Below are 16,832 nucleotides of genomic sequence, written 5' to 3' on the forward strand. Positions count from 1 at the left end.
CTGGATATACCTTGGAGAAAAGGTTTCAGGTTAAACATCTGACACAACAATAGTCTTCTTCAGGGCAATGCTCTTACCCAATCCCCAAAGCAAACTTAAAATGCCCATCTGAAACGGCACTATCCCTTCCAAATCTATGTCTTGGTTTTCCTAACACTGGTTATGTTATTAATTTTATAAAGAAAAAAACAAAGACTTTAGACCTAATCCAAATCAGTGTTAATGCTAAACATAACTTCACTCCAGAAAAGTTCCTGGGGTACTGCTACACTTTGTCTCTCTGCAAGAGCTTGCACGACAGAAATGGAAGACACTTGTGTCAATCCTGTATTTTTACCATCTTCTGAGCATGAACCAAAATTAGAATAACAGAGATATAATCCTAAAGAAATTATTTTCCTGTATGCAAGATGGAAGAAAAATTAACTCGGATTCCACAGAAATAATTGAGTCAATTATTACGTTTGAACGCACATATACATAATTCTGTGAGCAATGAAGCCTAGTTTCTCATGGATTTCTATCTCAATTGTGTCTCTCGCACACAGTCTAGTGAATACTAACATAATTCTGCATCTCTCCAACATCCTCTCCCCTCTATTGGGATGTTTGTTTTCAGTTTTTCAGTTAGCATTTGCAACTTTTACCTCTCTATCAAATGTGATTGTAATTAACTGAAAAGCAGATACACAAAATAAGTGATGTGATTTCATCTCCTCAGGAAGTCAAAATTAAAAAGTTCTTCTTGCCTTACCTGTTGGTATTCCTTTTCTTTTGCCTTTATTTTCTGTTCTAAAGACTGACGAGCACTCTCAGCATTTTGTCTTTGGCAATTCAGTTCTTCTGACAATCTTTTCACCTTTTGCTCCATCATTTGGACCTACAATAATTTAGTTATCAATCACAAGTGTTAAAAACGCATGTTTTATTTAAATGATGTTTTATTTAAATTTATATGCATTTATATAAAAAGACTGATTTCACCTACTACAATTGTTGTAGCATTCATATAACCTACAGCAAAACTTTAGCTGGTACCATATAAATTCTTAGCAATCCAAAGTAATAAACTCATACTTGTTTATGTTAGTGAGAATACATATACATAGAGAATACATGTATAGAGAGAATATATATACACTTATATGTATATAGTTAGGGGAGCATGTGTGTATATATACACGTGTATACATACACACAAAATAATAAAAACATCTTCAGAAAATCAGTGTCTTTGACAGTCTACATAAATGTACTGTATTTGATACTAAAAGTAAGAATCCATTTTCAGTACCTCATGTTGCTATGAACTAAAGAATGACCACTAACTGCTAAACCACTACATGTTTAGACTGAAAATAACTGGATATTCGACTGAATTTCAGAGTCATTCAGCACATTGATTTGGACAGGAAAAAAAGGGGCAACTATCATAGTCTACTTCAACAACAACAGAAGAGTGTTTTTCACAATTTAAACTTTAATTAAAAAAAAAATCAGTAGCCTATGTTCTACGTTAACCTCCATGTTAAGAGTATTTCAGCTTGTTATCTAATTCAGTTTATTATGCTAATATTGTTACCTTAGAGAGTAGAGCAATGTCCACCTAACTCCCTGAACAGAAAAATGCATTTTTATTCTAAACCCAATCTGTTAATGCAAAATATGTAAAATAATTTTTTTTTCCCAAGGGGGTAAGAAAAATGGCAAAGGGTGAACAGGACTGTTTTCTTTTCCAGCAACAAGGGCTGTTTAATGAGTTAGTGAAACAATAGTCCACCTGTGTCATAAGAAAATAAGAAGCAGGTAGTAGTATTGGGCTATCTGATTATTAGACACAGACTGTAGGGATCGTGAGCTCCTGTAAGATCACATGGAAACTTGCCTGCAGAAGGGCTGCAGGCCTCACAAGATGTGAAAATACTTGATAACACAGACGAGGTGCTGTGGTCGAGGTCTGTGAATAGTGCTAGTGACAAAGAAGCACACAAGGGGCATGCCAAAATTAAATTCAGGCTATGAGGCAGGAAACCAAAATCCAGAATCTCAATGCAGTTCTACATCCAAAGCCCAGGGGGCAGGCAGAGATCCAATTTCAGTGTGAGTAAGAAGAAACAGAACAGAAAGGAGCAACCTTCAGATAGCAGGGCCAAAGGAACCTTCTGGGACAAGATGCTGCACTGCACTTCAATCCAAATGGGGCCAGTCAGTCCTACTCCTCCTCATCCTTCCCCAGGCATGTTCCTAGCTATAAAACCTTGCCCCTTCCCTTGTGCTGGATTTAATGCCCCTTCGATTCCTTAGTAAAACAATCCAGCTCTCTTAAATCCATAGAAAATTAACAAGGCAAAATTAAATATGTAATATCCTAATCATTTAGGAAGTTGAATCAGGGCATTGGGGAGAATCAAATAAATGAAAAGAAAGACTTTTTTAGAGGAATTGAGCTGCCAGGTTGGGTCAGCTGTCTTCCCACAAACTCACCACAATGACAGTGCCTTTATGTAGTCAATGGACTGTGTCAAGAATATGATTTTACCTTACTCCCAGCCAAGACTTCCCCTAAACCAGTTCCTCACAGCGCTAGCAACAGCCAAATTTTGCTGTCTCTCTCAAAAGGCAGACTGATTAACCCTCAACATGGAAAGGTTTATTTTTTAAGGACCAATACAGGAGTTGTGGGAAACAGCAGTTTTCCAATGTACTTAGGTAGCATATAGAAACTTCCTGACAAACATGGATAACAAATATTATACCCTGAAAAGATACACACATAAACATCTTTTTTCCTATGCTGTAAATGAATGAAAGTAGTAGAGAAAAAGTAAAAAGATAGATGGAAATATGAAGATTCAAGGAATTATGACATCTGTGCACTACTTTCAAATTTGTCAAATGCTGTGAAAAAGGACTTTAGGAAGGTAATGCTACTTGATTAATCAAGAAAGAGAAAACTCTTCTTACTTGCTATCATCTGCAGTTTGAATTAAATGATTTTAAACACTAGCATTGTCTTCTTGCATGATTATGACCAAAAATCTGAACAATTTCACAGTTTTATATGTATGTATTTAAATACACTCTGTAAATTCTTGACTAAGCAACTTGTACTATCCTATTGGTTTTTTTACTATGAATCCACACTCCTTAGTATTCAGTTGTGAAATCCGATTTAGAAACTACATATATTCTAAATCTTGCATGGCATTTTAACCTAGATTTTATTTTACACAAGTATTTTACAATCCAAAGACTGTGCCCCCACAACATTCTGTAGTATAAGCAAGTTACTGATTTTCAGCCAAAGTTGCACAACAGAGTCTATTTAAGGTCAGAACTTGCCACCAGATGTCATTGTTGCTCTACGCAATTTGATCAGAAAATATTTTTCAGAATTCCAGTCAATTGCCTGAGGATGAAAAATATTTCTTCAGGTGGTATAAGAACCTTCCAGAAAATGGGTGACTGCTTCCAAGTATTTACATTTTTACAGGGAATACATATCAAATTAATTTACTTCTGAAAACTTGATCCTCAGCAAATGCTCAAGAAACTTAACTGAGAACCTTGGTTCTTACTAAAATGGCTGAAAACTGACACACATTAATACTGGGAATGAATTGTAACAACAGTCAGATTTTACCTGCGTGGTGGCTTGATCAAGTTGTGTTCTCATTTGAGTCAGTTTATCTCTGGTTTTGTTCAGAACTTTATCCTTCTCTGTTAATTCCAACTTCATCCTGTCCAGCTGCAGTTCAGTCTCTTGATGTTTATTCATGTGGGTTTTCGTCACTTTTTCTTGAGCTTGCAGCTGTTGTTCTAGGTCTTTAACAGTGGAATTTAACTCTGAATTTTAAAAACAGTAAAGATTAGGGATACTTTCTGCTTTGAAAGGTACGTCTTCCAGGTACTCAAATTTCCAAGTGTCTACACATTCTAAAATATTTAGTATGTTTGATAACAACCAAAGCTCCTGACACAGGCAGACACCCTGTACAATGTTCAGCAAGCTAAAACCAAAGTTTCAACTCCCTTCTACGACATCAATGACCAAAACGATCAAGACCAAAAGATAGTTGACTCTAAATCAATAATTTCAAAATGCAAGGTCAGGCATAAAGGCTGCAAAGACAATTTGTTCCTCTGCTGGTTTGTTTTTGTTTGTTTATTTCTGTTAAAACATATAGAAACACGTCACTTGACATAGCTATTTTAATTTTTTTTTATTTTTGAAAGCAAAGATATCCACTACAAGCATTTTTGGGGGGCAACTGTGAGCCTCTGCTTCCAAGAGGCTTTTCAGCTATCAGTCATCTATATTTCACATTTTAACCATTTTCCTGTCCCAAAGCAGCATACATATAAAGCGAAACCAAGTGATCTTGTCACAAAATCCACCAGTAAGAGTTTACCTTCCAAAATCACAACATAATTTTACAGCAGAAAACTTTAGGCAGCTATAGGGAATTACTATTCTCTGGTAATTCTTTTTGTTAAAAAAACCCTGTCTTCCTGATGCTGAATTTATATGGCTTCCAAGTTGGAAATGCTGCCTAGATTGAAGTTTTACATGTAGGTATTTGAATAAGCAGTTTGGAGAGTACAGGAACTTGTAAAACAGTCCTACAAGAAACAGTGGAAAAGCTGGTCCAATTAGTAGGTTTAAATAAATGTTCACCAAATCCACAACAAACCACTTGCTCTCTTCCGACTATCAGAGATCAGGAATGAGTATTTCTTCATGTCAATATGTGCAATACAGGACCATATCTTGCTTTTTCATTGTACTTTTTCCATCATACTTCATTCTGTGCTTCCAGTAACATCCATTATGGACAAACTCAGTCATGCATTAAGCATGTTCAGTCAATTAATTTTTAACACAGGTATTGCTCAGCCATAAATCTCAAGAGTCATACAAAATTAAGGAAGCAATATAATTTAACAGTGACATGTAATGAAATCCTGAAGTTTTTTAACTCTGTTTTAAGAGATCTGTTCCATGAGCAATGGAATTATTGGAGTAGGCCATTTTCCTTTTATATAATGTCCCCTACCCACCCCAAAAATACAAACCCTTCCCTTCTAACTCTCACACCCCTTACGTAAGAGATACCACAGCTTGTGGATAATCTCTATGTACTAACTGATCTTTGAAAATACATACACCAACAGCCAGCTGGGCTAGCTGCCAAAGGCAACAACAGGTATCTTTCTCTTTTCCTTGCTAAAGCACTAATTTCAATACCTCTCTTCTACCCACACACCAGCTTTCATGAAACCATATAGGAGACTGCCTCTGGGTTTTAAAGAAATATATCGGATACCTTGGTTCTGTGCTCTTAGTTGCATCACAAGTGAAGAATTACAATTCTCAGCAAAGCTGTTGTCGAACTCATTCTTTTCTGATACTATACTCGAATTTGTTTCTTTTTCCGATGGAAAAGAAGATGTTGTAGAACTTCCCCTTATAGGTGTTTCTTGATTTCTAGATGGTGTCTTTTCTTGTTGCCATGAAAACACAGATGAGGAAGCCTGATGCCGAGCAATCTCCCTATGACTCAAAGAGCTTTGAGGATGAGGCTGATTTCTTTTCTGTGTCCAAGAAAAAAAAAATCTATTGCTGAACACCAATATTGAAGTTTTCAAAGTACTAGCCACAATAATTACTGAATTGCTTCCTGGAATCATGTCAATAAATTTGGAGCCTGAATGTACCGGGTAGGCTTTGTTCAATTACATTTTCCAGATGCATTACTCCACTTTTTTTTTTTTAATGCTTAATTTTACTTACTATCTTAATTATTGCAATTATTTAGTATTACAAAATACTGTGTGGTCTTCAACAATATTATTCAACTCTTTTTCAGATCACTCATGAATACGCTGAATAGCATAGTTCTCTTCACCAATCCTTTTCAGGCTCCACAGTTGATCATTCCTCAGCTGTAAAAACTGACCATTTATTGCCACTGCCCTCAATCGTTACTTTTAAATTTGTAAGAAGAACTCCCCCTTATCAAAACTGTTTTGTTTTTTCAGTGTTTTGTGGATATCCAATGGCATTATACTGATCACACTTAACTCACACATTCTCTAATTTATTCTTTAAAAAACCAAAAACTCTGCAAGTATGTGAGGTGTGATTTCCCTTTATAAATAAATGGTTGATCTTTTCTCCATACACCATACCTACGTATACATCAATAAACATATTGCTTTAAGTTTCTAACAGTTTGCCCAGGACAAAAAGTTGGCCTGACTAAACTACATTCTGACGAATCAGCACTGTAAGCTTTTTTTAAAAAACGTCATCATCCTTGTCACCTTCCAGTGTCAAGAGAAGAATGAAATAAGTTGCACATCACAGTGATTCAGCAGTCCTACACTGAAGTACCCTATCAATTCATGGGTAAATATTATCCATATCTGGTGATTTTTTTTATTACTATTCATTTTATCAATCTATTTTAAGACTACTTCTGACTTTTCAATTTGAGGCTGTGCCACAGATTGAACCTCAATAAAGAAAGGCTTTGATATAAAAAATTTTAACCCTTTAGATAGTAAATACCAAATAAAAAATGATTTCAGCTTTTCTGCAATAGCCCTTTTTTCTTTGAGGGCTTTCATATCTTAGTCATCTATTGGCCTCAGAGATTCCCTAATACAGTTCCTACTAATGTGTTTGAAAAATTTACTAGTTTTTATTCACTAGGCCAGTTATTTCTCATAATCTTTTCAAGGCTATTTCATTATCCTATCATATTTAACTTGGCAAAACTGACACTGTTTTCTCTTGTCCTTGCTTGCACGAGACTTCCAGTTTTTGAAGGATGTGTTCTCATTTTTAATGTCATTCTTTCCTTTGCTATTCAATTATGCTAGCTTTTCTGGATTCTCCCAAGATTACTTCTGAATGGCAGTACACACAGATTAATTATCTTTTTTTTTTAATTATACTTTCAGTAATGTAGAATCTATTTCACTAGTTTTCTACTCCATTTTCCAAGTTCACTCAGTAGTTACTTTCTTAGATATCACACATACCATTCTCAAGAGATACTTACCTTAATCTGGATGGTTCTCAGTTCTAATTCTAGTTTTTTTCTTTCTTGTACTTCTTTCTTGTATTTTTCTTCTAGTTCTTCAAACTTAGCATCTGCAAAGACACGATAAATGCTTCTTCATAATCTAACTTAGTACATAGATAATCTTTTCTAGCCTATTACCATCACAGGAATGATAAAAATGAACAGCTATCATAAGTGTCAGATCACAAGGATGAAACAACTGTATATACAATATGCTCAGTAATTTAGGACCTCAAAAGTACACTGGTGGGATATCTGGAACTTGATATTAGAATGAAAACACAGCTGTTAAAAGCAAGGATCCAATGCCAGAATTTTATTTTTTTAACCTCTCTCTCTCTCTGAAAAATATGTGTGTGTACATATAATATGTACACATTAAAAAAAAATTATATATAACATAGATATGTTACATTTTATATATACATATGCACAGATTACATACTTTTTTTAATTTTCCTACCAGCATGCCACTAACATTAATATTACTAAGAAATGACCAGAAGATAAAGCTAGACCTTTTCCTTAAGTTCCCTTCAAATGCAATAGGAATTGGACAAAGAATTTATTTAGGATTCCTCTGCTGAAACTGTAAGAGGAGCATATTAGTCCAAAACAAAATCTTGCTTCCCTTTTCTTAAATTTGTATATAATTCTACAACTCAGGAAAATTCTAGGAAGCAGTTGAGGGAGGCGATTGTCCCACTACACTGCACTGGTGCTGCCCCACCTCGAGTACTGCACGCAGTTTTGGGCCTGTCAATATAAGGACATCAAACTATTAGATTATGTCCAGAGAAGGGTGACCAAGATGGTGAAAGGTCTCCAGGGCAAGACTTACAAGGAACAACTGAGGTCACTTGGTTTGCTCAGCTTAGAGAAGGCTGAGAGGTGACCTCATCACAGGCTACAGCTTCCTCGAGGAGGGCAGCAGAGCGGGAGGTGCTGATCTCCTCTCTCTGGTGACTAGCAACAGGACACGAGGAAATGAAGCTGCATCAGGGGAAGTTCAGATTGGACATAAGGAAAAGGCTCTTCACTGAGAGGGTGGTCAGTCACTGGAACAGGGTCCCCAGGGAAGTGGTCACGGCACCAAGCCTGTCAGTTCAAGGAGCATCTGGATGACGCTTTTAGTCATATGATTTAGTTTTAGGTAGTCCTGCATGGAGCAAGGAGTTGGACTCAATGGTCCTTATGGGTCCCTTCCAACTTGAGATATTCTATGATCTTAAAGAATTTAAGACTCCAGCTTTCAAAGGAAAAAACCTCCGCAGCAATACCATTTTAAATACAGTTATTTAAATCATTTAATCTAATCCCCATTTCAGGAGTGCCACGTTTAATGGAATGCTTGACATTGCCTCTACTGTACCCCTTTTCAGATATGTATAAAGAAATTAAAAGGAACAAGAGTGCAAGAAAGTATCTCAGATTTCCCATCAGAGTAAGATTGAGATGCCAAACTCACAGAACATTTGTTCGCAGCAAAGAAAGAGGTAAACAGCAGGGGTAATATTGAACCTATCAAAGTTTTTCAGCATAGACAGCATAAGGGTGTCTGGCTACAGAACAGTTCTCCAGTTAAAGAAACTTCCTTTCACTTTTCCAGCTCATTCAAGTATTTTAAATCTATTTGATGTCACTAATTTGAAGATAGAAGTGATGCTTTGAAATGGATACGGTGCACAATTTTTGCACATTGTCATGCAAAATAATAGTCTAAATAACAAATATTTTTCTGAGGAAATAACATATGACTGTTGACTGAACTTTAGCTAAAGTACTTGTGGTACATGAAGGAAGAAATTTGCTCTTCTCTACATGAAGGGAAGAGCGGACACTAAGAACAGGCATTCAAAAAATTGCTGCAGTGTGTTGATAGATATTGCTATTACTATTCCATGTCCATCAACATAGTGCTAAAAAGATGTAATATTTGCAATAAGTTCTCAATCTGCACTAATAATTTTTAAACTGGCAACCTATGGTGCTATTGAATTAGACACTCTTATAATAAACTATACAATAGGGATTAGGCAACACAGTACAAGTGTAGTGTTCAAAATACTCCTCCACCTTCCAAGAAAGCTGACAGTTAACTATCTGTGCTAAATGAAAAAAAAAATCATTTACCATTATGACTTTGAATTGGTGTTAAAGGAGCTGTAAAACTTTTCTGTGGAGTGCCACTGAATGATAAGTCTCCTGCAGCCAATGTTTGCTGACTTCTGTCAAGCTCACATTTGTATCTGTTTAGGAAAGAAGCAGCAGAAGAAATTAGTAATGGAAATTAAAAGGTTAATTATCTATTTTTAAGAGCCTGAAATACACAAATAAATTATATGATTCTAATAACTCACTTTAAAGATCAAGTCAAGATACATCCACTGAAAATTTTTAGGTATTGTAACACAGAAATATGAAGAATATATTTAGAGTTTCAACATATTTCATCAATTACATTGGAGTCACGGCTAAAAAACAAACAAACAAACCAACCCCAAGTAGATGAACATCAGTTAGAACTGCTTAAGGTCTCACTGTATGAAGCTGTAGTCCAGCTAAACACACTCAAATCACTGTAAACACTGATCATATAAAACTCTTACTCTTCAGTAAACAACTTTATAGTAGGAAACATACTACTTTTATTCTATGTTCTGACACTGTGCACTTTGAGAAACCTACATATACCTCATGAAAATGGAAGGGAATACCCTCCACCTGACAGTGTATTTTTCATGTGTAGCATTTACATTGCTACCCAAAACACCACAGGAGACTACACATTCCAGTGACTTCTGTGAGCATGAAGAGTTACAAACTCATCCAATGAAACCAGACAACTAGTTCCGAGGTTATAGAGCAACTTCCATCCTGCCCAGTAAGCACAGGTTCCAGGCTGCAGCCCATCACGTTAGTGACTCTACAACTTGCCTTTCCATTTCCCCCTCCCTTTTACAGCATACCAGGAACTCCTCTCCCAGTGGATTGTCAGTTGCTATGAAGTGGTAAATAACCAGTTATCAGCATAAAACAAAACAGAACCAAACACAAAACTGATTGCCAAGATCAAGCTGTATGTAGTAACTGAAGATCTTCTGTGATGGACAGCTATGTAAAGTAATATAAAGGGAAGGAGAGAATTCAGTAAACTGGACTTAATTTTGGGAATGGATAAAAGGAATGCATATCCTTAGCCCACAACCTCTATGGCCCAACAGTTGACAGCAGATACAGAAAACATGAGTGTGGTTCTATCAACCCTGTTGAACCTCACTAGATTCTTCTTTGACAGATCTCAGCAACTCCTTACACAAAGCTGGTACTTCTACAAGCCATAAATTGCTTTGTTGATATTTAGAATCTTTTCACAGCAGTCACATACTTCAACTACCTTTAGTTCTCCCAAAGGGGGATGGCAGGGCAGGGGGCAAAGGGAAAAAACAGAAAGACCACCACAGCTTCCTCTTTATTTGCTTCTTTTAGGACACATATAAGGCATACCACCCAAAAGTTAAAGGAATTAGACATACTGCAGGCCATGAAGAAAAAAAAAAAGCTAAACAAAAAAACACCAAGCCAACCAAACCAAAAACAAACCATGAAGAAACCTGTTATCATAGATTCACCCCTCTCTACACCAGTAATTCTGCATTAGTAGTACTAGCACAACAGTTTATTGCATAGGCAGGATACTCAGCCTTATTGATGCACACAAAGTTTCAGAAATACTTTTATTCAAGAATGGAGGGTGCCTCTAGTATGAGAGCATGTTTAACAGATGACAACATTCACTTCACTATGGGCAACTGTTCCATTTGTCCGATGAAGGATTTTAGATATGTCTGCATTACATAATATTCTTTTATTGCACAAATTGCATTCCACCTCTACAGACAGTACACACATACTGTCTCAGTAGTAACAGTGTCTGCAAGCCAAGGTGCTATGAATTGGGCACTTCTTTACAAAAGCAACTAGATTCAGTGATTCAGTCACAGCACCATTGTGTTCGGCAGCTTCCTCTTCTACTCCAACAGATGTTCATGCCTTCTTCTTCCAGTGGTCATATTCTATTGGTAGAGTTGATCTTACAGACTGAATTGTCCATGTACTTTCCTTGCAGCTCCAAGCTCTTTGCAGGTTTCTTTTGCCAAGTGACTCGTTGTGCTAGGGGGTTGTGCTGTTGTTGGTTTTGTTGTTTAAAATCACAGAATGAATGGCTCCCTTTTCACATGATACTGCAGAATTCCCCCAAATTAAACAGGAGCTATAGGTGCTAGCACACAGATTTAATGTAGAAGTCCGTATGTGCATGTGTATATGTAAAAAGAGGCCGATGTTTTGAGATTTTGGTCACAAAATCTGAATGAAGCATGAGATGAAGAGAAACTAGAAGACCATGAAGGATTAAATGAGCAAAACATGAGAAAATAACCACTCTACATAGGTTAGAAACATACAGCAAGTCCTCACCTTTTCAGTTCTTGTTCTAGCCTTTCGATGTCTTTCTTGCTGGAATTCAGTTGCCCTGACTGAATGTTGACTTGAGATTCTTTTACTTGAAGATCATGTAAAGTTTTCTGCTTTGCTTTCTCAAGACTGTCACACAATTCCATCAAGCTCTGGTTCTCTCTCTTTAGTATTGCAGCTTCGTTTTTTTCATTTTCAACCTAGTTGGAATAGAGACCATTTAAAAAAGGTCTTAAGTCCTCTCTACACTTCAATGCAATTATTATCATTTTAATAACATGAAGTTTACATACTGTTATTTTCTTCATAGCATTTCAAAATCCCGACAGCACTGAAAACCTCCAATATACACATTGTTTAAATATTTTTGGGTGTGAACAAAACCACATTTCCTAAAATTCAACTCAGTGACATTAACTATTTCTATTTATTGACTAGATACAAGCTCATTAAAAAAATCATCAATCCCCAAATACTAATAATCCACACCAGTCTGCATTCTTCACTGATCATCTCACCTCTCTTTCCAGCCTATCAGCTTTTACTGACTCAAGGTATTCTGGTTGCTAAAGAGTGCACAATGATTATCAAGAGTCACAGGTTTGAAATTGGAAAGAGCCTAGCAGTAGAAATGTCCTTCTCTTCCCCTCCAGCTTCTGAGCGGCAGGCTACAGTCAGGCTAGATTTTTGCACAACATTATTCTTTTGACTGAAAAGTAGTAAGCATTAAGCTGCTGCTTCTGAGAGTTTTAAAGCACACCTATTCAAGCACACCCCTTCTTTTTGTCTGGGGAGCACAGCAGTTCCTCTGGATGGTTGAAGTAAGTACCTGGAAATTCACAGGAAGAAACTCAAAGAAAACTACTAGGCTTAAGTTTTGCTAGAAAGTTGTAGCAGCCTAAAGGGAATAAAAGGCAACCTTTGTAATTTGCCTCTGAGCTGTATTCAGACATTACAAAACAAAATTCAGCCAAATGGGTCACTTCTGATTTGAAACATGGCAGGACCCTGACCAAGAGGGTCTCTGGTTTCCTGGCTAGAGGGCTAACAGGGTAGTCAGATGAGGTGTAAAATTACAGCCTTAAAGAAAAAGAAAACCAAATCCCAAAATATAGTCTCTACAAGGAAAAGAGAGAATTACATAAACTAAGTAAAAGATGATAGGTATCTGCAGGCAAGGTGAAACAGTAAGAGGCTGTCAACCATGCAGCTCTGATATAAAACAGGCCTAGTTTTTAATCAAGATTTTTAACAGGCATAACAATAAAATAATTTCTTTTCCTAATCATAAAGAGACATAGGAAAGCCTCAAAGTAAACATAAACACTTGCACATTCATGCCAGACACAGATAGGAGGCAGGAATTCTATTGACAGTCAATGAGAACCGAACAGAAGGGAGAATATGGTTAAGGATGAAGTAAGATGAAGAGAAGCAGTTTATATTTCTATGCTACCCTTCCGGTCAGTCAGTGGGAAGAAACAAAACACTAACCTACCCCCTAACAACAACCAGATAGTAAATCTTTATAATTGTGTTTGGCATGGAAAACGGCATTTTAGGAAAATTACTGCAGTACCTACATTACCTTCTGTTTCTGTTTTTGCAAAGCTGCCTCCAAAGACTCTAACTGGAATTGTCTTTGCTGACGCTCCTTTTTAAGCTTGTCTACCTGACTTTCCAGCTCATGAATCTTCTGAAGGACTCTGGGGGAGAGGCCTTCTTTCCATTCCTCCACAGCCCAGCTCATATTGACACGATTCTTGTTTAATACAAAATGGATAGTACTATGCCTGAAACACAAAGACAACTACAATTAGATCTTGAAAGAGGTTAAATAAGCCTCCCTTTTAAATATATCGCATTTTTAAGCTTAGCATTGATTAGAATATGGTATTTCACAACCATGCAGTCTTCCTGATCTAAACACCAAGCAGCAGCTTTTAATATTAGGTCTTATTTTGACAGACTTCTGTCCAGTTAAGATGAGATTTTAAAACCTCACATTAACCAATCTCCTAACAATAACAGGGTTTATATTCTTATAATTGCATTTGACTGCTGTATTTCCGAAAGTTTCTCTCCACATCTTATTTTGACGTTCACATTGCAGATAGTCATTGGCACTTACGATGGCGTTGTACTTCAGTGGTGTTTAACCTGAAAGCCTTGCAAAAAAACATGCCTTCGTTTTAGGTGGCAGCGATGCTTCTTTCATCACATCAGTTTTTCAAAGCAATAGTGCTGAGCTCGAGGCGCTGAAAATGCTCTCTACTGGCAGAAACAGCTCTACAGCACTTAGTCCTTAAACACAGGTTTGACACACTCATACGGTTTTATTTTTTATTGTTGCAATGACTCCGCCCCTGGAGGATCTGGCACGGGCTTATTTTCTCGAGACACCAGCACAGCTCAGAGATGATTTGTGAGAGAGAAGTTGCCTCACAATAAAACTAGAGACCAGCGACGGAGGGACAGAGCCCACCCAGGACCGTGAGGCGGCGGGGGTCAGGAGCCTCACCGGCCTTGACCCTCGCTCGGCTGAGGGAGCGGCTCCCCGGCTTTGCCGCCTGCCGGTCCCCCCTCGCGGGGACGGACCGCGCCGAAGGCAGGTGCCGCACGCACCCCCGCCCTGGGGGAAAGCCGGGGGCAGTGCCCCGCTAACGGCGCTTACCCGTTCTATTAAGGCGTCATCGGAAGACACTGCGAGGCGCGCGGCGTACCGCAGCGCACCGGCCCACTCGGGGTGCCTGACACCCCCGCTCCGGGCCGCGCCGAGGCGGACAGCCGCCCGGAGCCCCCGCCCGACCGCTCGCTCGCTCACTCACTGTCAAACGCCGACCGGGGTCCGGCGGCAGCCGCCCAAACCCCGGCTGCCGGCTTGGCTCCCTCGGCTCCGGCTCCCACAGCCCCTCAGCGCCGGTGGCGACCAGCGGAGCGCGGCCGATCGCCGCGACAGGACGCGCTCCCCGCCGCAATTCAAAGCTGCCGCCGCCCCGGCGGCCGTTTGTGCTCGCCCAAGCAGTGGCGCGCCCGAGCGCGCTGATTGGTCCCGCCGCGACGCCACTCGCCACCCGGACCTCGCCACCTTAGCAACGAGGGCGCAGCGCCAGGTCCCCGGCCCTCGTGATTGGATGGTTCGGAAACATTCAAACTCCATTGGAAGTGGCAGCGCAGGGACGGGGCGGAGGCGGCTCGTGATTGGCCCCGGAGGCCGTTGCCTGCAGCTGGGCGGGGCGACCGGCCGTGAGGGAGCTCCGGGCAGCGCCCCGGCCAGTGGCGGGCGATCGACGTCCCCCCGCAGAGGCAGCGCCCCGGGAGGGCCCCGCTGTACGGCCGGGCCCGGCGGGAAGGAGAGGCCTGTGAGGAAGGCGCAGCCGGAGGGGCAGCAGGTGTCGAGGACGGGGGCGGGCGTGTAACGGCAGCGTCAGTCCTTTTATCCAAAATCACTTTCCCGATCCCACAGAGAACTTGAGTTTTGATAAAGAAAATAAATGTGTCCCGATGGTAACACATTCACTTGGAAAGACCCACAGAAGGATCACGAAGTGGTTTAGTACTTGGTTCTGCTCAAACTGCTCCTGGGGGTTGGGGTTTTTTTGAGGGGGGGGAGGCAATTCAGCCCAATATTGCACATTTTCTACCCTTCTTAGGGTAGAAACACAAAGTAAAAAAAAAAAATCAACACTTTTTCTAAGTTTTCTAACATGGATCATAGGATGTAAATGGCAACAGCAAAGGCATAAGCATTCTAAAGCTGCTGTGAACTTCCTTGGCTGCCCGTGACTGGTTTCCAAATGCTTCCTCTGGTGTTTCCCCCCACAACCACCCCTCTGAGGGGGTCGTCAGGTTTGAAACACAATGATGTTTTCCATCAGAATCTGGGAATTACTGATCTGATTATCATTCCACCTAATTAAATGTCTTGCCTCTCGTAATCATTCTAAGAATATTTACTCAAGCACTGTTCTTTTAATCATATTTAGGAAATTGAGTTAAACAAATCTTCCTTGATATGTTAAACAGGTCACCAATCAGCTCCAAGAGCTCCGATTATAAATAAACACGGTGCAACAAACTCACTAGCACATTGTTATAAAATCTCTAAACTAGCTCCAGAACAAAACAAGCCATCGAATTGATGGAACCGATCCATCATAAATACCTCTTAACAAACTACAGTTAAAAAAAAAAACAAGCTAGAAAATTCCATGGTGAACTTTGTGCACTCTTAGAGATGACTGTGCAGGCATTACTGAGGGGACAGCACAGAACAGCAGAGGAGCAGGAACTAGTGGAAGAGCGGGAAAACCCTAACATTCTATTGGCAAATAACTTGTGAAAGCTGAGGACCAGTCTGAACTGAAGGGGATCCCCTGCTTGGTGGACACAGGGCAAATGTTCTGTAAGAAGTAAATACCCATTATAGGTTATATTCACTAAGCATTTCTCATTTGACAGTAACAAATGTTACTTAATCAATTGTAACAATCAATTGTAGAAGTTGAAGAGTTTTCAGTTAGTGCAGATGCTATTATAGTGGGACCACTGATGGACAGGGAGCACTGGCATTTAACTACTACATCATGATGAATCCTTCAGGGAGCACTTCAGTGAAACAGCTTTAACTTCCAAGATTGGTGGCGTATTTTGCGGAAGGGGAAAAATTAGTAGAGACAGCCTTCAGGGTTCTTACAAGGCCTGAAAAACATGATGAGTGCAGAGCTTTTAAGATGCAGTCTGATGAATACCTGGATAGTTGAGGCTAAAAAAAAGGAACCTGACCACTGTTGTAAACTTAAATAGGAGAGAACACTTGTTCTGAAGCCTATTTCTAAGAATGGTCAGATTTGTCCTGGGTTTCTGTTGATAATGATTTGCAAATCAATTATTTAATATTTGGCATCCTTCAGTATTGCAGCAATTAACTAATTATTATGACAGATAAAAGGACTCCCTAAGAGTACAGAAACTTGCTTCTTTTGCCTTATCAACCTTATTTTGCACAGTAGCTTCATAAGTATTATATGTATTAATCGGAAGTAAATATAAGATACAAAAATATTAGTAAATGCAAGATTGAAGTACAAGATACAAGAATAAGGTCTAATACTCTGAAAAGATAACAAGTTATAAAGGGTGTTAATAGCAACCATCAATTTGCCTAACACTTGTAATTATTTGTATTACTCTCTACTGGCTAGAATTCTTCAGGTCTTTCTAAGAAGCTCTCAACATTCCCTGGTTTGGAGCACCCTGTGA

At 39.1% G+C, this 16,832-nt stretch overlaps 1 protein-coding gene across 4 annotated transcripts in view; it reads right to left on the reverse strand.

Annotated features, from left to right (window-relative positions):
* Positions 1 to 14,585, reverse strand: part of CENPF (centromere protein F) — a 43,446-nt gene extending 28,861 nt beyond the window's left edge. The window contains exons 1-8 of one of the 4 annotated variants that reach the window (XM_069800144.1): positions 14,399 to 14,585; positions 13,159 to 13,363; positions 11,574 to 11,770; positions 9,228 to 9,343; positions 7,071 to 7,162; positions 5,328 to 5,595; positions 3,644 to 3,846; positions 755 to 880 (exon numbers count right to left, since the gene is read on the reverse strand). In XM_069800144.1, the coding sequence (XP_069656245.1) occupies positions 755 to 880; positions 3,644 to 3,846; positions 5,328 to 5,595; positions 7,071 to 7,162; positions 9,228 to 9,343; positions 11,574 to 11,770; positions 13,159 to 13,320 (1,164 nt within the window). In that variant the 5' untranslated portion in view covers positions 13,321 to 13,363; positions 14,399 to 14,585. Of the gene's footprint in view, positions 1 to 754; positions 881 to 3,643; positions 3,847 to 5,327; positions 5,596 to 7,070; positions 7,163 to 9,227; positions 9,344 to 11,573; positions 11,771 to 13,153; positions 13,364 to 14,394 lie in introns of those variants that run through there. The other 3 variants (XM_069800142.1, XM_069800143.1, XM_069800145.1) reach the window with 3 other exon arrangements.
* Between the last annotated feature and the right edge of the window lie 2,247 nt (positions 14,586 to 16,832).

This window comes from Haliaeetus albicilla, chromosome 13 (assembly GCF_947461875.1).
Source record: "Haliaeetus albicilla chromosome 13, bHalAlb1.1, whole genome shotgun sequence".
NCBI classification, from domain to species: domain Eukaryota; kingdom Metazoa; phylum Chordata; class Aves; order Accipitriformes; family Accipitridae; genus Haliaeetus; species Haliaeetus albicilla.